A 20,077-nucleotide genomic window follows, 5' to 3' on the forward strand; every position below is an offset into this window, starting at 1 on the left:
ACTGGTTCGGGCAGAGGGGTTTTTGGAGATGGGGTGCATGGAAACAGGGGAAAAGGCGTGTGCCAGCATGGGGTCCCCAGCTCCCTGGGCACAGCCAGCGTGCCACCCCAGCCATGCCACCCCAGTGGTGACTGTAGCCCTGGCTGTGCCTGCAGGTCTGGTGGCCCAGTGGTCTGAGGAGGACCAGAAGCATCAGCAGATGATCAGCATCCCCCTCGAGACGTACGCACAGGGCTGTGTGAAGGACATGGAGGAAGGCCTGGAGGTAAAGCCGAGCCCACGGGCAGCCACTTGTCTCCTGTCCACCATTATTTCTCCTTGGAGCCTGCATGCCCCCTAGCCCTTTTGGCCTCCCAGCACACGTGACAGCGATGCAAGGATGTTTCAGCAGCAGTTCATCCCTCTGCACGGATGTGGCTTGGGGCAATCCTGCTTGGGGATTCATGGGGCTGGGGCAGGGTGGACTGTTGGGGTGATGGGTTGGGGTCCAGAGCACTTCAGTCACCCCAGTCCTTGTCCCCCCTCAGGTGGCCAAGAGGATCGGCTACCCTCTGATGATCAAGGCAGCAGAAGGCGGTGGGGGCAAAGGCATCCGAAAAGTGGAGGCAGCGGAGGAATTTGGTGCCTGCTTCCGTCAGGTAAGAGGTGCCTGGAGCCCCCATCCCCATCCCGTCCTGGGGCATGCAGCAGGGTCCTGCTCCCACTCTGGGTGTCTCGTGCTTCTCACCTGGGCTCGCCGCAGGACCTGCCTCCGTCCCAGGATGAATTTGGGGGGTAATGCCAGAGCACAACCCTCTCCCTCACTGCAGGTGCAGGCGGAGGCGCCCGGGTCCCCCGTCTTCCTGATGAAGCTGGCACAGCACGCGCGGCACCTGGAGGTCCAGGTGCTGGCTGATGAGTACGGCAACGCCATCTCCCTCTTTGGCCGTGACTGCTCCATCCAGCGCAGGCACCAGAAGATCATCGAGGAGGCGCCCACCACCATTGCAGCACCTTCTGTCATCGAGGTGATGGAGCAGGTGGGTGGCCCTGGTCTTAGGGCAGTATGAGGTTTTAGTGAGAAAGTAGTCTGATCCGTGCTGGGTTTATTGTGGCTTTTGGCATCCGAGGCTCCTAAGGAAGGGAGGGACACCCCGAGCCAAGCAGGGAGCCCCAGCCCTGCTTGTCTCCTTGGGTCTGTGCAAGAACACTGCTGCCATTTTGCTCGGGACACCCTGACTGCTGCAGCGAACAGAGGGTCAGTACTCCCTGTGGCGTTTTCACCCTCTCCTGCAGTGCGCGGTCCGCCTGGCCCAGATGGTGGGCTACGTGAGCACGGGCACCGTCGAATACCTCTACAGCGAGGACGGGAGCTTCCACTTCCTCGAGCTGAACCCGCGCCTGCAAGTGGAGCACCCTTGCACAGAGATGATCGCGGATGTGAACCTCCCTGCTGCCCAGCTGCAGGTATCTGAGCGCACTTTGTGAGGTGTGTTAGATGAAGCAGTTTTGTAATTTAGAGAGGAGTGCTGGGCTAGAGCCTGGCAGAGGCAAGCTGTCCCATATACCAGCATGTCGGGTGCAGGCGGAAGAAATGTAGCATCCCTCCTTCGCCTCTGGCTCCCCTCTGGGAGCAGCTGCCTGCAGCATGGTGACCCTTCCCCTCCCTCTTCATTCAGACCATCTAGCGATGTCTCCCAGTTGTAATTTTCATGCTAAAGTCTTGTTCTGGCAGCTAAAGTCCTCCTTGTTTCTCATGTAGATTGCAATGGGCATCCCCTTGCATAGGATAAAAGACATCCGGGTACTGTATGGGGAGAGCCCCTGGGGCGATACACCCATCTGCTTCCACAGCCCCACCAACACTCCCGTGCCCAGGGGCCATGTCATCGCTGCTCGAATCACCAGCGAGAACCCCGAGGAGGTGAGCCGGGGGGACAGGCTCTCATGCACTGTCCCCGCGCATGGGGACAGGGGGACCCTGCCGTTCGCGGGGTTGCACTGGGCACGGTCCTCCCCAGCCGGACGATGTTCATGGGCGTTGAACCCGTGGGATTGGTGAGATCCGCAGACTGATAAATTGCACAGGGATTCCCCTTCCCTGTTTACTCTGCCTGAGTGTCGAGCCTGGTTTCTCCATGTCTTCTGCGCTGTCTTTGCTCAGGGTTTCAAGCCCAGCTCGGGGACGGTGCAGGAACTGAACTTCCGCAGCAGCAAGAACGTCTGGGGGTACTTCAGCGTGGCAGCGGCCGGGGGGCTGCACGAATTTGCTGATTCCCAGTTTGGGCACTGCTTCTCGTGGGGAGAGAACCGGGAGGAGGCCATCTCGTGAGTGTGGCGGGCCGGGGTGGAGAGCGGGTGTCCTCAGGAAGACTTGCAATTGGTGCATGAGCCAGGAAAAGTGGCTTTTATCTGAGAGGACCAGAATGGTGCCACTCTGCTGAGTGGCTTGTTTGTGCTGCAGAGACTGTCTGGCCAAATTTTCGGACTGCCCTGGTGCTACAGCCCTAGTTCATCAACCTGATCCTTAAAGACACATTGTAGTGATCTACTAAGCACGTGCTTGGTGCCAGTGAGCAGCAATGTTCATTCAGTAATTGAGCAACATGTAACGAGTCTGTCTTGGGTATTTAAAGTCAATGGGAACTGTGAGGCTGTTTCATCCAAGCATGAGGGCATCCAGGGCTCAGGAGCTCATCACCCCAGTCCCTGTGGTTCCCTGGTTTCCTCTGCTGAAAGCCAAGCACTGCCTTGTTGGTCATTAATGGAGGGTTTTGCTCCCTAAAAGGAACATGGTGGTTGCCTTGAAAGAGCTGTCTATCCGTGGGGATTTCCGGACCACTGTGGAGTATCTGATTAAGCTGCTGGAGACAGAGAGCTTCCAGAACAATGAGATAGACACCGGGTGGCTGGACCATCTGATCGCTGAGAAAGTGCAGGTGGGGGAGACTGGCTGCCCCAAGGTTGCAGCTCCCCTTCCAGTGTAAGATGCAAATCCTGTTATTTTTGCCCCCCACAGGCAGAGAAGCCAGACACGATGCTGGGTGTTGTCTGTGGTGCCCTGAACGTCGCGGATGCTGCCTTCAGGACGTGCATGACCGACTTCCTGCACTCGCTGGAGAGGTATGGAGCGGAGGGTGCCTGATGGGGGCTTGGCCATGCCATGGGCACAGGGAGGGCATGTCCTAAAGGGCGGCTCGCGGCAGTCCGGGGTGGCTCCTGCAAGCATGGAGACCTGAGTATTGCTCTCCCCGGGCCATCTTCCTTCCCACTTTTGCTGCAAAAGCTTTGCAAATCTGGAGGCAGTAGCACTGCAACAGCTGGGAAACAGGGGTATCTGCTGTGACTCACAGCTCTGGCTTCTTGGCTATTGCTTTATCTGGAGAGGGGAAAAAGTTTCACATGGTTGGGAAAACAGCTTTCAAGGGAAAGTGGCTTGGCTGAATGCAGCTTGCTTTTGTTTTTGCACTTGAATGTCAAGGTTATTCCTCCGGCCTTGGAGGACGCCTGGGGCTCTCCCCCACGTCCTTATCTGAGCGTGTTTTGCCGGTGTCTGGCCTGCCTTCGGATGCATTTTTACAAGGTGCTCACGTGGGTCATTTAAAGCAGATGCTTGTCCCCTCCGGTCACCTTTGCGCCCTCCCGCAGTCAACTTGGAGCCCGCACAGCCTGACGCCAGCAGCACCGCTGACATCTCGCACACTTGGCTCCCCGCCGGCGTGCAAGGCAAGCAATACTTGTGGTGCCTGACCAGTTCGTTGTGTTTTAGGGGGCAGGTGCTTCCAGCAGCCTCCTTGCTGAACATCGTTGATGTGGAGCTCATCTATGAGGGCGTGAAGTACGTTCTCCAGGTGAGGGCTGGGCCGTGCTCCTCTCAAACTGGCTGCAGCGCTTCTTACAGGGACTTTCTCCTTTGTCCTAAAGGAGAAAGATGCAATAAATATGAGGTTGTCCTTTAAAAATGTGCAACATAAAAGTGAGGTTAATAACCTCATTTTAACTAGACAGACATTTTCATACATCCTGTTGCCCTGAGTTTAATAAAGGACCTCCTTTTCTTGCTTTTAAACCCAATTAGTTGAACTTCATGCAAAAACTCCCTACTCACAGTGAAAGCAGCAGGTGAGCCATGAGTTAAACCAGCTCCAAGCTGCCAGCCTGAGGTGGCTGCCTCCTGCCCTCCTTGGCACAGCCCCGTCCCGTGGCAGCGTGCTGCTCCTGCACCGGCCCTTCCACCGAGCACGGGGAGATGCTCCTCACCCCCCACCATTACCACCAGCCCCCAGAAAGGCCGTTGCACGCATTTCAGGGGGTTGCACTGAGGGCTCTCCCTGGCCACTGCCTGCAGGTTGCCCGCCAGTCCCTGACGACGTATGTCATCATTATGAACCGCACTCACATAGAGATAGATGTGCACCGGCTGAACGACGGTGGGCTGCTGCTCTCCTATGACGGCAACAGCTACACCACCTACATGAAGGAGGAGATCGACAGGTACCTCCCCACTGGGCCCCCACCGGCCTTCCCCGCTGACCGGCAGCCGGTTGGTGAGACCTTTCTCTCTCCTTAAGATACCGGATCACCATCGGCAACAAAACCTGTGACTTCGAGAAGGAGAAGGACCCGACAGTGCTACGCTCGCCCTCCGCGGGGAAGCTGCTGCAGTACACGGTGGATGATGGTGGCTACGTACCAGAGGGGAACATTTTTGCAGAGATCGAGGTGAGTTTTGCAGAAGAGCCCAGAGAAGATCCATTCCTGCAATGCTGGTGGATGGCAAAGACTAAATCCACCAACACTGCTGTGATGCTGGAGGCGCTCTGTGGTGCCCAGGTGCTGCTCGTTCAATGACGGTTTCACCTGTCCTCACCCAGGTGATGAAGATCATCATGACACTGGCAGTGGAGGAGGCTGGGCGGGTGCACTATGTCAAGCGGCCGGGTGCGCTGCTGGAAGCGGGCTGTATCATAGCCCGGCTTGAGCTGGATGATCCCACCAAAGTGAAGCCTGTGAGTCTGCTGGGGGCCGGCCATGCTGCTGTCCCCTCCTGTCCGCTCCCAAGCGGCATCCTGCAGGGCACTGGGGACGCTCACTGGGGGACAAAACGGAGGAGCTGCCCTGACCAGGGCATCAGCAGGGGTGTGTCCCCATGCTGGCACAGGGTGGCACTTGCGTGACCATGCCATGTCCCCCAGCTGGCTGCGCTGGGGCTCGAGTGGCTGCTCTGCGTGCCACAGTGTTGCTCTGCGTAAGCATCCCATGCACGATTACTTAGCGTGCAGAAGCTCACATATAAGTTTTTAGTGTATCTATAGCACTCTCTCTACATCTCCAGTTTTTCTGCATTGTTTTCATGATGGGGCACCGGCAGAGATATGAAGCTGGATGTTAGGTGCTTCCTCTGTATCTAATCAAAAACAGACGCTGGAGGGGTTGTGCTGGTTTCTCTGGGGCAGCTGCAGCTCTTGGGGAGCTCCGTCCCATGCTGGCAAGGACCTGAGCCAGCCCACCTCTCTCTGCTCTCTCCAGGCGCAGCCATTCACGGGAGGGCTCCCAGCCCAGCAGGCCCTCCCCATAACTGGCGAGAAGCAGCACCAGGTTCTCCGCAACGTGCTGGACAATCTCACCAACATCATGAATGGGTACTGCCTGCCCGAGCCCTACTTCAGTGCCAAGGTGGGTGCTGGGGGCAAAGATGGTCCAGGTGTCCTGCCCCGTTGCCTTGTGTTTGCCATGATGGCAGGACAGGCAGCGCCGATGGGTGCGGGCAGCACCAGCTTCTGCTCCCCGCAGGTGAAGGAGTGGGTGGCGCAGCTGATGAAGACCCTGCGGGACCCCTCCCTGCCCCTCCTAGAGCTGCAGGAAATCATGACGAGCATTTCGGGAAGAATCCCCCTGTCCGTGGAGAAGTCGATCCGGAAGGTCATGGCGCAGTACGCCAGCAACATCACCTCCGTGCTCTGCCGCTTCCCCAGCCAGCAGGTGAGCGGTGCGGGGGCTGCACTCCCCAGCTTGGCCTTTGCTTCCTTTTTAGCCAAAGCTAGTTAGGAGTTTCTGCCTGAATTTGTCCTACCAAGAGATACTTTAAAAAATTAAATGAGTGAGGGAAATGCTTGTGTTTGTACGCTTGTGTTTGTATATTTATTTGTCACTTCGCATTTTTCTCTTGGCGGAACCAACAAACGAAAGGCTCTGCGTGCAGCAGCACTGTCCCCAGGCAAGCCGGGGAGCTGGCAGCCCTGCAGCTGTGCTGGCCCCGAGCTGCACCGGATCCTGTGCTCTCTCCCTGCAGATTGCCAACGTGCTGGACACCCACGCGGCCACACTGCAGAGGAAGGCTGAGCGGGAGGTCTTCTTCATGAACACGCAGAGCGTGGTGCAGCTGGTGCAGAGGTGAGCCCTGCACTGTCTGTGACCCTCCCTGGTCGCCCCATCACCACCACCTCCCTGCAGCACGCTGAGCTCTCTGCTCCCCAGGTACCGCAGTGGCATTCGGGGCTACATGAAGGCAGTGGTGCTGGACCTGCTAAGACGCTACCTGCAAGTGGAGACACAGTTCCAGCATGGTGAGGGCTCGGGGGGTCTCCGGAGGGATCTGCGGGGCTCTCTGGGGGGTCTGCAGGGCTCACTATGCTCTGCCCCACAGCTCACTACGACAAGTGCGTCATCAGCCTGCGGGAGCAGTGCAAACCCGACATGACCCCCGTGCTGGAGAGCATCTTCTCACACGCGCAGGTGGCAAAGAAGAACCTGCTGGTGACCATGTTAATTGTGAGTACAACCCATGCCCCGAGACACCAGAAGTAAAGGCTGGGGGCAGGGAAAAGCCCATAAGCCAAGGCAAGCTCTGCATCGCTGCAGGATGGGACGCAGCTGTGGGTGGCTGTCACAGCCCTGTGCTTTTCCCTTGAAAGCGAGCGGACACCTGAGAAACTGCTTTTCTGCTCCTCTGTTTAATGCATCCCCAGGGTTTGGGTTTTGCATTCAAGTGTCCATTCTTGCCTCGTTAGGGGGACTTTATCTGCCCTCTGTAGCATTGCATTGCTGCACTTGGTTCAAAGAGCCCATTTTAGTTCCTCGGGTCTTGTTCCCGTTGCCCATGCGGGGCTGGGGGTGTGGGGTGAAGCCATCCCACAGCAAGGGGCCTGACCCAAGCCATGGTGGTGCATGCATTGCAGGACCAGCTGTGCGGCCGCGACCCCACGCTGACAGACGAGCTGACGGCCATCCTCCACGAGCTGACACAGCTCAGCAAGACTGAGCACTCCAAAGTGGCGCTGAGAGCCCGGCAGGTCAGCGAGCGCCGCGCCATCCCTGTCCCCGTCCCTGACCCGTCCCTGTCCCCGTCCCTCGCACTCCCAGCCACCTCTCCCCTTGCAGGTGCTCATCGCCTCTCACCTGCCCTCCTACGAGCTGCGGCACAACCAGGTGGAGTCCATCTTCCTCTCTGCTATCGACATGTACGGACACGACTACTGCCCTGAAAACCTGAAGGTTGGGAATCGTGCGATTTTCCACAGAGGGAATTTGGCTTCGGGTGGCTTTGGTGAGGAGGTCTGGCTGCAAGTGGCTTAGCCTTAAAAATAGCCAAAAAAGCAATCAAAGCCTTGCTACGGTGTCGGTGCCTGTGCAGAGCAGAGGAGGGGCTACGCCCTGCTGCTGCCAGTCCCCATCCCCTGCTCCTCACCCCATTTGGCAGGGGGACTGACATGGTCTGGCGGTGTCCCCATGGTGGGCTGAGTGTCCCATGGCACCCTGGTGGCCAGTCCTGCACAGCCCCATATTGAGGGACCCCTCTGGAATGTGCCTCCCCCATCCTGTGATGGGGCAAGGGGCTCCTACTTCATCCTTGTCCTAAATTTTGCTTTCTTCCCCCAGAAACTGATCCTGTCGGAAACCACCATCTTTGATGTGCTTCCCATCTTCTTCTACCACACCAACCAGGTGGTGCGCATGGCGGCGCTGGAGGTGAGGGCTGGGGGGGCCGCAGGGAGCACGCAAGCTCTGGGGGTTGGCATGGACGTGTGTGGTGGGAGTGGGGGCACGGCGGTACCTCCTGCCCTCCCCCTCCCAGGTGTACGTGCGGCGTGGGTACATTGCCTACGAGCTGAACAGCCTGCACCACCGGCAGCTCTCGGATGGCACCTGCCTGGTGGAGTTCCAGTTCATGCTGCCCTCCTCCCATCCAAACAGGTATGGGGGCCCCTGCACGCCTGTCCCGCTCCCGTGGACATGGTCCTTTTTGCAAAGCTGTTGGGTTCGTATCATCTCCTGCATGCAAAACACGGGGACCCTCAGAGGGAACTGCCTGCCATGCTCTCCCTTTGCCAGTGGAGCAAGATGAGCCCTCTTCAGTTCAGGGTCCCGTGTGGGACCTGTGTGGTCCCTGTTGGACCCAGGAGCAGTGCCTTCATCCATGGCTGATGGCTGCCTTGCTCCCCCGCGCAGGATGTCCGTCCCCATCAGCATCTCCAACCCTGACCTGGCCCGGCACAGCACCGAGCTCTTCATGGACAGTGGCTTTTCTCCCCTGAGCCAGCGGATGGGAGCTATGGTGGCCTTCGACAGATTTGAGGACTTCACAAGGTGAGGGTGCAGGGACATGCCTGGCTGGTCACACACATGTGTTTTCGGTGCTGCTGCAGTCATTAGAGAGCAAAAGGGGGTAGAAGAGCCAAAGCTGTCGGCAGCCGGGCAGCGCTCAGGGCAACTCCTGTTCCTCCTGCAGCCACAGGTTGGGGCTGGATATTTTCAGTACGACAGTTACCTGGTGGGGACATGATATGTCTTTTGGGGACATGTGGAGCCTGGGAGAAGCTTGCCTGGCACAGGTTAAGCATCTCTGCACATTAACAGAGCAGCGCTCAGAGCTGTGTTTCATGAGCTGTGGCTTTGCCGTGGGCTGGTGGAGCCCAGCTGAGCCAGTGCGTGCCCCTGGGCCGCTGCGCTGGTACCCGAGTCCCTGCTGCAGCGGGTCCCTGGAGCTGTCCCCTCGGGCAGGGGGTGGGCACGACGTGCTGGCTTGTCACCCTATCCCTGCTGTTTGGGCAGGAACTTCGATGAAGTGATCTCATGCTTTGCTGACCCGCCTTCAGAGAGCACGCTCTTCAGTGAGGCGCGAACTACCGTCTATGAGGAGGAGGATGCCAAGGTGGGCATGATGCCATTGCTGTCCCCCCCAGATGGTGCCAGGATGGCAGTGGTGCTGCTGGTCAGGGTTGACTGGGGGGCTTTTGTTGCCAGAATGTGCACGAGGAGCCGATCCACATCCTCAACATCACGCTCCGCTGGGCTGACCATGCAGAAGACGAGAAGCTGGTGCCCATCTTCAGAGCCTTTGCCCAGTCCAAGGTCTGTTGCTGGGGCTGGACCCCCTTTTTGCAGACCCTGCAAGCCAGGGCACCGTACCCCAAGGTGCTGCCTCATCTCCACGTGCTCCCCAAAATGCTGCACCCCGTGGGTGCCATTTGGGTTTTGTTTGCTCCCTCGGTGGAGATATTTGAGCTCTCGTGACTGGTGGAGTCTTCTGTTTCTGTGTAGAAAAATGTCCTCGTTGACTGTGGTCTCCGGAGAATCACGTTTCTCATTGCCCAGCAGGTGAGTGCAGACTGAGCCGCCGACAGGCAGAGTGACTTTAGACACATTGTGCTTCTGCCTCCCTAAAACACCTAGAGACATCTATAAGTACCTTATAGACATAGCATTGAGTGATGGATGTACCTGCATCAGGAGCTGAGAATTAATTAATGAGGGATTCAATGAGTGATTTATCTTCTGTATTATCCTTTATACTGCTGATGTCTTCAGTAACACGTGGTTCCTGCATGGCTGCTCCATAGCTTTAAGCTGCCTTTAAAAGCCAATGATTACTCCCAGCTCTTTTCCCTTTGGGGGAGGAGGAAGCCTGCAAGGTTTTTTCTTTTTAATGAATAATGAAAATTGGAAAAATTCTCTGTGTGCCAGGATTATTCATGTTGTCCTCTCTCTCCCCTTTGCTTTAGAGAGAATTCCCGAAGTTTTTCACATTCAGAGCCAGGGACGAGGTAAGAGCCACGATTAGAGCAGAGCCTGTCCGGCGCTGGCTGACTGGCTGCTCGCTCACCCCTCCGTGCCGCGCCAGTTTGCAGAGGACCGCATCTACCGGCACCTGGAGCCAGCGCTGGCCTTCCAGCTGGAGCTGAGCCGCATGCGCAACTTCGACCTGATGGCCATTCCCTGCGCCAATCACAAGATGCACCTCTACCTGGGGGCTGCCAAGGTGCAGGCGGGCGCCGAGGCCACCGACTACCGCTTCTTCATCCGCGCCATCGTGCGCCACTCAGACCTGGTCACCAAGGCAAGGCGGCATCGGGTGCCCTGGGTGCGCGGGCAGAGGTGGGTGCATTTCAGGTGCAGGGGTTGCTCTGGCCGCCCCTGATCTGCCCGGTGCACCGCAGGAGGCTTCCTTCGAGTATCTGCAGAATGAGGGCGAGCGGCTGGCCCCGGGGGCGATGGATGAGCTGGAGGGGGGCTTCAACAACACCACCGTCCGGACTGCAACCACATCTTCCTCAACTTTGTCCCGACGGTTGTCATGGACCCTTCCAAGGTACGTTTCTCGGTGTCCTGCTTCCCGCTGTCAGTGCAGTGCTGAGTTGGGAATGGAGACTGTATCATCCTCCGTGCTCGGTACCACTTGCACGGATGGGCAGCCGCCCCCCACGCTGGCTGTCAGACCCGGTCCCGACCAGTGCACAGCCGACCCTGGATGGGGATTGGATTTGGCAGCCCCAGAGGCTCCTGCAGCGTAATTTCTGTGTCAGACCCTCACTGTGGGCTGTTTGCTGGGGAGGTGCTGAGATTTCACACTTTGCAATGATCAGGGCTTTTTGTACAGACATGGACAAGCAGGCAGTTCACTGGAGGGCACGAGGGTGGGTGGCAGGCTCTTCCTCCAGGCAGTGGGCAGTCTGAAGTTCAGGAGGATGTGGGACACTGTCTTTCCCCAGTGGAGAGGCTGGATGACAGCACCAGCCCCCAGGGATGGAGAGAGGGAAGGGGCTTGCCCAAAGCAAATCTGAAATATCTGCTTGGGGTGGAGATGCGACGGGGCTGCTCCAGCCTTGGCATCGGGGACAGTGGTGTCCCCGGGGCCATGGACCCATCCGTGTGCTGTCCCACACCCAGATCGAGGAGTCAGTGCGGTCCACCCCCCGCCTCTGGAAGCTGCGGGTCCTGCAGGCTGAGGTGAAGATCAACATCCGCCTGACGCCCACTACCACCGCCATCCCCATCCGCCTCTTCCTGACCAACGAGTCCGGCTACTACCTGGACATCAGCCTCTACAAGGAAGTGAGGGACCCCGGCACCGGCAGCGTGAGTAACTGCAGGTGGCGGCTGCAAACAGGAACCCAACCACGACTGCTTGAACAGCTATCAGCTATGGTGAAGCTTTGAGGTGGTTTCTACAAAAATCCTTGTGCATCTGCAGTGCTAGTCTGTCCCAGAGCCCCCGGCACTGTGGAGCATCATTCCCAGGGCTGGCCCGGTTTCAGTCCCTTCTGTGCTGCATCCAGTTGGGCACCTCGGGGTGATGCTTTGCTCCAAAATGGTGCTGAGCCCCAGGGGTGTTGCTAGTGCATAGTTGTGCAGTTTTTGGTCTGGGAGGTGAAGGTCAATATTAGGGTGTTACTGGTACTTGCAGCACAGCGGTGTTGCACTCAGTCCCCTCAATAGCAAAGAGTGGGGTGGAAAATCATATTGTTTGGTCGACTAGAGTCACAGGCAGAAGCATCTCGGCCAGGCAAAGTTCAGCAGCGCTTCAGCTCTGTGGGGCTCTTGCTCCTTAGTGTTGCAGAGAGGACTCGCCCGCATGCCGAGGGAAAGCAGCCAGCGCTCTGCCCTGCTCTCTCTCCAGATCATGTTTCAGTCATATGGGGACAAGCAAGGGCCACAGCACGGGATGCTCATCAACACCCCCTACGTCACCAAGGACCTGCTTCAGGCCAAGCGGTTCCAGGCACAGTCCTTGGGCACCACCTATGTGTATGATTTCCCCGAGATGATCAGGCAGGTGAGTCCAGCTGAGCAAAAAGAGGTTCCAAATTACTGCATTTACTTTTCGTCCCCACCCTCCCCAGATATTCCCATCTGGAGAAAAGACTCCACTCCCCTCAGCTGACAAATGAGAAAAAGAAAAGAGCCCAAGCCCCAACATTTTTGGTTATATGAAGCATTTCTAAACCGATTCCTAGCTCTTGTAAATTGCAGTAGTCACACTCATGGAGGACGTGAACCAGAAAGCCCTGTGCAAGGAGGTCTGCAGCAGGGTGGGGGCTCTAACGCAAAGTTTTGCTCACCCCAAGTCCCAGCCTGCTGCAGGAGTGTGCAGGCAGTAGCCTCAAAGCTGCCACAGCCCCATGCTTTCAGCTTGTCCTGTGCGCGGTGTCTCTGCAGGCTCTCTTCAAGCTGTGGGGCTCCTCAGAGCTGTACCCCAAGGACGTCCTGACGTACACTGAGCTGGTGCTGGACTCGCAGGGGCACCTCATGCAGATGAACAGGATCCCCGGAGGGAACGAGGTAACAAGGGATGATTTGGGAATGGGGCAAGAGAGAGGCGGGGGGGGAAGTTGTGCTGCGGCACGTGGGAATGGCTGGTGGTTCCCCAGTCTGGCTGTGTTTAAAGCCCGGGAGATGCTCCCCAGGCAATGTCTGTTGGTTAATGCAGTCTGCAGCTCAGACCCCATTTCTTTGGAGGAGCCTGCCCTGTGACTTTGTGCTGTTTTGGGGCAGGTGGGGATGGTTGCTTTCAAAATGAAGCTGAAGACCCCCGAGTATCCGAAAGGCCGGGACATCGTGCTCATCTGCAACGACATCACGCACAAGATCGGCTCCTTCGGGCCAGAGGAGGACCTGGTCTTCTTGCGGGCCTCGGAGCTGGCGCGGGCCGAAGGCATCCCCCGCATCTACATCGCCGCCAACAGTGGCGCCCGCATCGGCTTTGCCGATGAGATAAAGCACATGTTCCAGGTGGCCTGGGTGGACCCTGCGGACCCCTACAAGGTGCGTGGGCACCTCCCCTCCTGCCGTCACAGAAAATAACAGAGGATTTATTGGGGGGAGGAAAGACCAGAGCTAAACTGGGACATAAAACTGTGGGATCAGTGCTGCGGGGTGAGCACACACGTGCACCCACTGCTATGGGGATGGTTCTCTCTGCTTTCCCCAGCGGGGTGGAATTAAAGGTGCCAGTGCTGGCACGGCTGCTCTGTCCAGCCCTGGTCCCTGAGCCGCTGTTGATGCATGGGGCGGGTTTGGGTTGGGTTTGGAGAGGGGCCGTGTCCCACGTGAGCGTGTGCACGAGGGACTCCACAACTCATCCTCCTCCTCTTTATTTCCAGGGGTTCAAATACCTGTACCTGACTCCCCAGGACTACACGAAGATCAGCGCCATGAACTCGGTGCACTGTGAGCACGTGGAGGAAGAGGGCGAGTCCAGGTGAGCCCCACTATCCCATGGGGCACAGAGAGCCACCCCAAGCCTTGCCCGGCATCCCTGCCGGGATGCAGCTCCCATGTCCTTGTTCAGCACCCTGCCAGACACCATGCAGGTGAGCACTTCCCCCTGTCCTGCCCACACCACCATGGCTCTGCTTTCCCCGCAGATATGTCCTCCTGGACATCATCGGGAAGGATAACGGATTTGGGGTGGAAAACCTGAGAGCCGCCGGTACCATTGCCGGGGAGTCCTCTCGCGCTTACGATGAAATAGTGACCATCAGCATGGTACAGCCGTGGGTCCTTTCCCTGCTCCACTCCTCCCCTCTCTCCTACTTGCTTTTAAGGTCACCTTGGGGGGAATAACAGGATGCAACAAGCGACCTGGTGTAACTCCTGCAGAGCCAGGGAGCATCATTCTCATGGACTCTGCTGCAGCTCTTTCTCCGCAGTAACCCCATGTGTCCTCGTGTGTGTGTCCAGGTGACCTGTCGTGCCATCGGGATCGGCGCGTACCTGGTGAGGCTTGGCCAGCGTGTCATTCAGGTGGAGAACTCCCACATCATCCTCACCGGCGTCACGGCTCTCAATAAGGTACCATGCTCCAGCCGCGTGTCCTCCCTGGCACTGTCCCTCACGCCACTACATGCGTGGGCTCCTTCCCTGTCCCGTGGGAAGAGGTGGCAGTTCCCTGCACGTCACCTCACGGGACCTGTCTGGAGGAGATGCAGGGGAACTGCAGCTGGGCTCACCTCACTGAGAATTGAGAGAATGCCACCCTGCAGTTGTTTGCTTTAGGGGCCAGTTCATGGTGCATCACTCCTGAAGCCGGGCCAGACAGCAGAGCTGCCACGGCGACTGTTTGGCTCTAGTCCCAGGGACAGAACCCATCTCTGGACAGAACCGCACTGGTTTGAGCTGATTTGAAACCTGCTTAGCTAAACCGATGCACTTGTGGGTCCCTTTAGGTGTCTAAAGCAGAGTCCTTTTGCTTTAACATCACCCTGGTAGGCAGAGGTGGAAATTCAGCCTCAAACCAGAGGGAATGTGCCTGTACAGAGGTTTGACTTAACAGACAGAGCATGGAGGGGTGCCTCCTATGTTAGCAGAGACTGATCTGCATTTCTGTTAATAATTCTGGCTAGGTGTTGGGACGTGAAGTTTACACATCCAATAACCAGCTGGGGGGCGTGCAGATCATGCACAATAACGGTGTTTCCCATGTCACTGTCCCGGATGACTTTGAGGGGGTCTACACCATCCTGCAGTGGCTCTCGTACATACCCAAGGTAGGAGGGTGCTGCAGGATGGTGGTGTGGGGTGTTACCCCATACCTGGCTGGTGACCTGCCCTTCGGGGCTCTCCCTTGCAGGATAACCGGAGCCCGGTGCCAGTCACTGCCATAAGCGACCCCATCGAAAGAGAAATAGATTTTGTCCCTTCCAAAGTCCCCTATGACCCCAGGTGGATGCTGGCAGGGAGACCCCACCCAAGTAAGTGAGGGCAACCTGAGACCTCTGCAGCAATGCTCCCAAACATATCTTGTAACTGCAAACCTCCTGTCCTGGTGCAGAAGGTGCTTTTTGCTGCGGGTTGGTGCACAGGGAGCCCTTCAGTGCTCACCATTGCACCACTCCGCTTTTTCCTGTGCTCTGCAGCTCTCAAGGGGACCTGGCAGAGTGGCTTCTTCGACCAGGGCAGCTTCCTGGAGATCATGAGGCTGTGGGCTCAGACAGTTGTGGTTGGCAGAGCAAGGTACTGCCGGGAGCAGGGCATGGAGCCCCAGGGCAGAGAGCGACGCAGGGAAGCTGCATGCACGGTCAAGCACACTCAAGCCCTGGCCGTGGCGCTGCTTTGGGATGGTGATGGGGGGAACCTCTCTGGTGAGGCTGGGGTACAGTGTGGAGGGGAACTGGCCTCTGCTGAGACCACCCTGTCTCACTGCAGGCTGGGAGGTCTCCCGGTGGGTGTCATCGCTGTTGAGACCCGCACTGTGGAGGTGACGATACCTGCAGACCCTGCGAACCCGGAGTCGGAGGCAAAGGTGTGTGGGGAGACCTTAGTGTGGCCAAGCGGCAGCTGGAAGGAGGCTGGAGGGGAGAGCAGGGAAAAAGCTTAGTGTAATCCTTTGGTATGTCTTGATTTTCCTTAAAGACTGGTGAAATCAAGGGTGCTTGGTCAGTTTGTTTTCTTCCAGCTCTTGCATACCACGTGCCACTAAACTGCCAGCGCGGTGTGCCAGGAAGCACCAGCACCGTTCTCAGCACTGCTGCTTGCCATCTTTTGCAGATAATCCAGCAGGCCGGGCAGGTCTGGTTTCCAGATTCTGCTTTTAAAACAGCCCAGGCTATTCGGGACTTCAACCGGGAGCATCTCCCGCTGATGATCTTTGCCAACTGGCGAGGCTTCTCCAGCGGCATGAAAGGTACCCACGCTTGGTACCCGTGCCGTGACATACTGCTGGCACTCATGCCACCCCACAGGGTCCTGGGATGACCCAGCCTACCAGGGTCCTGCCCGCACCACTCCGGGATGTGGGGTTGGGCTGGGGATGTGATGGGGCATTGCCAGGACCCAGGTCCCAGGGCTTGGTGGCTTCCTGCTGGGCTGGTTTTGGGGTGCTTGTTTGGTCTCTCCAATAGAGAGGGTGGCATTGGGCATTTAGGAGGAGGTAAGGGGCAATAGCCTGGCCCACAGCAGGCGGGGCACCCAGCCACTGAATCCCTTTGGCTTTCAGACATGTATGACCAAATGCTGAAGTTCGGCGCCTTCATTGTCGATAGCCTCCGCGATTTTAAGCAGCCTGTCCTGGTCTACATCCCTCCACACGCGGAGCTGCGGGGAGGCTCCTGGGTGGTCATCGACTCCACCATCAACCCTCTGTATGTGGAGCTCTACGCGGACAAGGAGAGCAGGTCAGCGTCCAAAATATATGTGCATCCTCCGCAGCCCACGTGCAGAGAAATGAAAGCCGGTCCATGGGGTCTGCAGAGTCACAATCCTACTGGCAGAGACCTCTGGTCACTTGAGATGTGTGGTTTTTACCCTTGAGTTAATCAAAGCCATCAGCTAAAAGTTCCAGGGCTCTTACAGAGCAGCGTGGCAGGTATCTCCTTGGGGATATCCTCCTGCATCCAGTGAAGGCTGTGGGTGGGTAAAACATGGTTCTGGGAGTCAGGAGGCCTTTTCTCTAACCTGAATTAATGCACATTGGAGCAAGCTGTAAGGAGTGGGAGGATAGACAAGAATCCCAGACTGGAAACAAAACCCTTTTAGATTTTCTCTCTCCCTAATTCTTAGAAGAGAGAGTTGCCTGGACCTCTTGTCGCAGGGTTTATTCTCCCCTTGCAGACCATCCCTGCTTTACCAAACTTTCCTTCCAGGGGAGGCATTTTGGAGCCTGGAGGAACAGTGGAGATCAAGTTCAGAAAGAAAGATTTGGTGAAGACCATGAGAAGGATCGATACGGTCTATGCCAAGCTCGTTGAGCAGCTGGGTAAGGGAAGGGCATTTTGGCTTGTGGGCATTGGTAGCAGTAAGTTAAAACATGAGGCTCAAACACCACGGTGGCAACCATCAGGAAATCCTTTAGTGTTCCTCTGTGAAAATTCTTTATGGCTTTTCTGATGGTGGAGCCTGCCAAGGGAATGTGGTGGTACTTTAAAACACCTGTATCTCCTGGGGGCTCTGTAAATAGTGCTGGACTTTTCTCCCATGCTTTGAGATGAAGAATGGCAATGGCCATGCTGAATCAGTACCTAATGAGATGACATATATGTCATATATGTCATTACAGAGCTGCGCAGAGGCTCCCTTTAATGCACTGGGTCTCCTTTTGCTGTGATCAGCTCCTGCCTGCAGCGGGTGGTTGGGCTGCGTTGGGAGGTGTGCCCCTCCACCCTGCTAAAACACGGTCCCACAAAGTCCTTGCAAATGCCACTTCCCACCTCTCTTGCGGCAGGCACTGAACACGGTGCAGCCCCTTCGTGGCCACTGCCTTCTGTGGCTGGGCTCTGGGCAGGGGTGTAAACGTGCCGAAGCAAAAGAACATGACGCTGGGTGCCCCATTCCCTGGCGGGGGCGGCTGATACAGGAGCCCAGACCCCGTGGTGGCCTGTGGACCCTGTCACGGGGTGGCGGGTGGGCTGCTCAGCATGGCGTTTCCCGCAGGGACCCCCGAGCTGTCCGAGGCGCAGCGCAAGGAGCTGGAGAAGCAGCTCAAGGCCCGGGAGGAGCTCCTCCTGCCCATGTACTACCAGGTGGCCGTGCACTTTGCCGACCTGCACGACACCCCAGGCCGCATGCAGGAGAAAGGTGTCATCACGGTGAGCCAGGGCATTGGTGGGAAGGGGCTCGGCACAAGGAGTTTTGCAGTGGTGGCACAAAGGTGGGAGGCAAAGTCCCTTCCCGGGGGTCTGGGCTGCAGCTCAGTGTGCCGTACCTGCCCCGGGTGCTGCTCTCTGCTCCAGCCCAGCAGAGCTGCCTTCAAACCCACCGGTACGAGCTGTGAGCGAGCAGTCGCTGCGCAGCAGCTCCTCTTCTTTCTGCAAAGACAAACCTGGGCTCTGCCCCATTTCTGCAGGACATCCTGGAGTGGAAGAACGCCCGCTCCTTCCTCTACTGGCGGCTGCGACAAAAGGGTGGTGAAGGCGGAGGTCCTGAAGGCGAACAGCGAGCTGAGCCACATCCACATCCAGTCCATGCTGCGGCGCTGGTTCATGGAGACGGAAGGAGCTGCGAAGGTACCCCCGGCCCTGGCTTCCCGAGGCATCCCTGCGGCCAGGGGGGTCCCGAGGGCTGTCACCTTGCCCTCCTGTTGCTCAAATGTTTTGTTGGTGCCTCTCTAAGGGTTTAAATGTGCAATGGGAGTTACCATGCTGCAGCCTGTGCCAGGGTGGGCAGCCAAGCAGCCCTGAGCCTGGGGCTGTCTCTTCAAAGCAGGTGACCTCAGTTGGATGCTGGTGCTCAGCAGTAGCAAGGTGGCCCCCAAATAAACACGGGCCTCCTCATTTTCTACCATCAGATAGGGCTTCCCAGGGCAGGAGAGAGATTTGGGGTCTTTGCATTTGAGCTGCTCTCAAGTGCAAGTGCCACAACACACACCTCGCCATGTCAGTCCTGTGCTTGCTGAGCTGGGAAGTGAGGGTGTGCAAAGGAAACATATTTTACCTTAACTTTTTGCATTTTAAACAGTCCAGGAAGCTTTCCCCAGTTTTGATTTCCGGACTGAACCTTTTCCCCAGTGGCTGTTAGATGGGAGTGGGGGAGTGTGCCATGCTGTGCCCTACGTGCAGGACTGAGAAGAAAAATCCCATTGCCGGGTTGTGTCCTGGGAGGAAAAAGCACACGGATGCAGCAGAAAGGGGGGGCTCAGGCTGTGCAGGCAGCAGGACCCCCTGCCCACGGTGCTGCTCTCCCCAGGGCTACCTCTGGGACAACAACCAGGTGGTGGTGGAGTGGCTGGAGAAGCACATGCAAGAGGACGACGGCACCCAGTCACCCATCCGGGAGAACATCAAGTACTTGAAGCGGGACTACGTACTCAAGCACATCCGGAGGTGAGTGGCCATGGGAGCCGGGATGCGAAGGGCAATGCTGGTCCCCTGGGCTGGGGACAGCAGGTGGTGGAGACGAGCTGGTTCAGCTCCTGTGGCACCTGCCCTCTCCCGTCTGCCTTGCAGCTTGCTCCAAGCCAACCCCGAGATGGCCATGGACTGCGTCATCCAGATGACTCAGCACATCACCGGTGCGCAGAAGGCCCAGGTCGCCCGTCTCCTGTCGACGGTGGATAATGATGGCCCATCTTGAGCTGGTGGCCAGCAGCCGGCGGCGTGCAGAGCAGTCGCCGCAGGGCAGGAGGGGCACCGGCGCATGCTGCTGCTCAGAGGCCAGACCTCACCTCCCCACCTGGTTCATCAGCCCTCAAACTGAAGCCTGTGTGCCTAAATAAAAGATGCCAGTGTTTGTATTTTAAGCCATGAAGATGGTCTCTCCATCTGTGCAAAGTTCCCTCTGGCGCTGGGGGTACTCATCGGAGGGGCAGCTTGGCAGAAGTTAAACTTGGCCCAAGCCAAGTCTGGAGTCTGGACCTGGTGCAGAAGTAGGTTTTAAAAAGTATCTAAAATCTTTTACTGTGTTTTACTTGCAAGCCCTGGCCTTAGTCTTTAAAACAAGCACCAGTGTCAGACATGTCTCATGAGACCGGATGGAGCTGGAAGTACAAACCAAGTGGCCCAGCACCACAGGGGAGCGGGATGAAGGAGGAGGTCTCCATATGACTATGTTGAAGCTGACCAGGCACCGGCACAAGGAAATGTAAACCCTGCTTAAGAAGCAGTCTCAAACTGATGTTTTATAATAAACTTAGGAACTGTGAGGAGCGATTTGTCTCATCCTTGTTGGGGAGCGATCAGTAGATGTGACTATGAGTAGCTGATGGCCAAGAAAAGACATCAGCGAGCCGTGCTGGGAGCTGTTGCAGTGGGAACATCAACGGATCCACCACAGTTTGACTGACCTGACTGTTCCTCTTGCCCATCTCGTGTCCTTTCTGGCTCCTGCCCAGCTCCTTTGGGTGTTTTCAGCCTGCGGCTCCTGCGGAGGACGGAGAGGAGGGAGGACA

At 57.3% G+C, this 20,077-nt stretch overlaps 1 protein-coding gene across 1 annotated transcript in view; it reads left to right on the forward strand.

The window, feature by feature from the left end:
- ACACB (acetyl-CoA carboxylase beta) overlaps positions 1-19,263 on the forward strand; it is a 25,012-nt gene extending 5,749 nt beyond the window's left edge. Inside the window, 48 exon segments of the mRNA XM_009577885.1 lie at positions 156-265; positions 528-638; positions 810-1,019; positions 1,276-1,446; positions 1,742-1,903; positions 2,144-2,307; positions 2,768-2,918; positions 2,999-3,102; positions 3,749-3,830; positions 4,328-4,473; positions 4,551-4,701; positions 4,854-4,988; positions 5,509-5,655; positions 5,773-5,961; positions 6,272-6,372; positions 6,457-6,545; positions 6,626-6,750; positions 7,158-7,271; positions 7,360-7,473; positions 7,858-7,947; positions 8,054-8,172; positions 8,428-8,565; positions 9,031-9,130; positions 9,223-9,330; positions 9,520-9,576; positions 9,981-10,022; positions 10,100-10,315; positions 10,416-10,506; positions 10,509-10,567; positions 11,146-11,334; positions 11,876-12,031; positions 12,415-12,537; positions 12,751-13,020; positions 13,359-13,456; positions 13,623-13,743; positions 13,939-14,049; positions 14,601-14,744; positions 14,828-14,948; positions 15,114-15,210; positions 15,403-15,499; positions 15,745-15,880; positions 16,193-16,370; positions 16,839-16,951; positions 17,626-17,780; positions 18,038-18,087; positions 18,089-18,197; positions 18,877-19,013; positions 19,137-19,263. Coding sequence (XP_009576180.1) covers positions 156-265; positions 528-638; positions 810-1,019; positions 1,276-1,446; positions 1,742-1,903; positions 2,144-2,307; positions 2,768-2,918; positions 2,999-3,102; positions 3,749-3,830; positions 4,328-4,473; positions 4,551-4,701; positions 4,854-4,988; positions 5,509-5,655; positions 5,773-5,961; positions 6,272-6,372; positions 6,457-6,545; positions 6,626-6,750; positions 7,158-7,271; positions 7,360-7,473; positions 7,858-7,947; positions 8,054-8,172; positions 8,428-8,565; positions 9,031-9,130; positions 9,223-9,330; positions 9,520-9,576; positions 9,981-10,022; positions 10,100-10,315; positions 10,416-10,506; positions 10,509-10,567; positions 11,146-11,334; positions 11,876-12,031; positions 12,415-12,537; positions 12,751-13,020; positions 13,359-13,456; positions 13,623-13,743; positions 13,939-14,049; positions 14,601-14,744; positions 14,828-14,948; positions 15,114-15,210; positions 15,403-15,499; positions 15,745-15,880; positions 16,193-16,370; positions 16,839-16,951; positions 17,626-17,780; positions 18,038-18,087; positions 18,089-18,197; positions 18,877-19,013; positions 19,137-19,263 — 6,128 coding nt within the window.
- The last annotated feature ends 814 nt before the right edge of the window (positions 19,264-20,077 follow it).

This window comes from Fulmarus glacialis, unplaced genomic scaffold (assembly GCF_000690835.1).
Source record: "Fulmarus glacialis isolate BGI_N327 unplaced genomic scaffold, ASM69083v1 scaffold15275, whole genome shotgun sequence".
In the NCBI taxonomy this organism is placed as follows: domain Eukaryota; kingdom Metazoa; phylum Chordata; class Aves; order Procellariiformes; family Procellariidae; genus Fulmarus; species Fulmarus glacialis.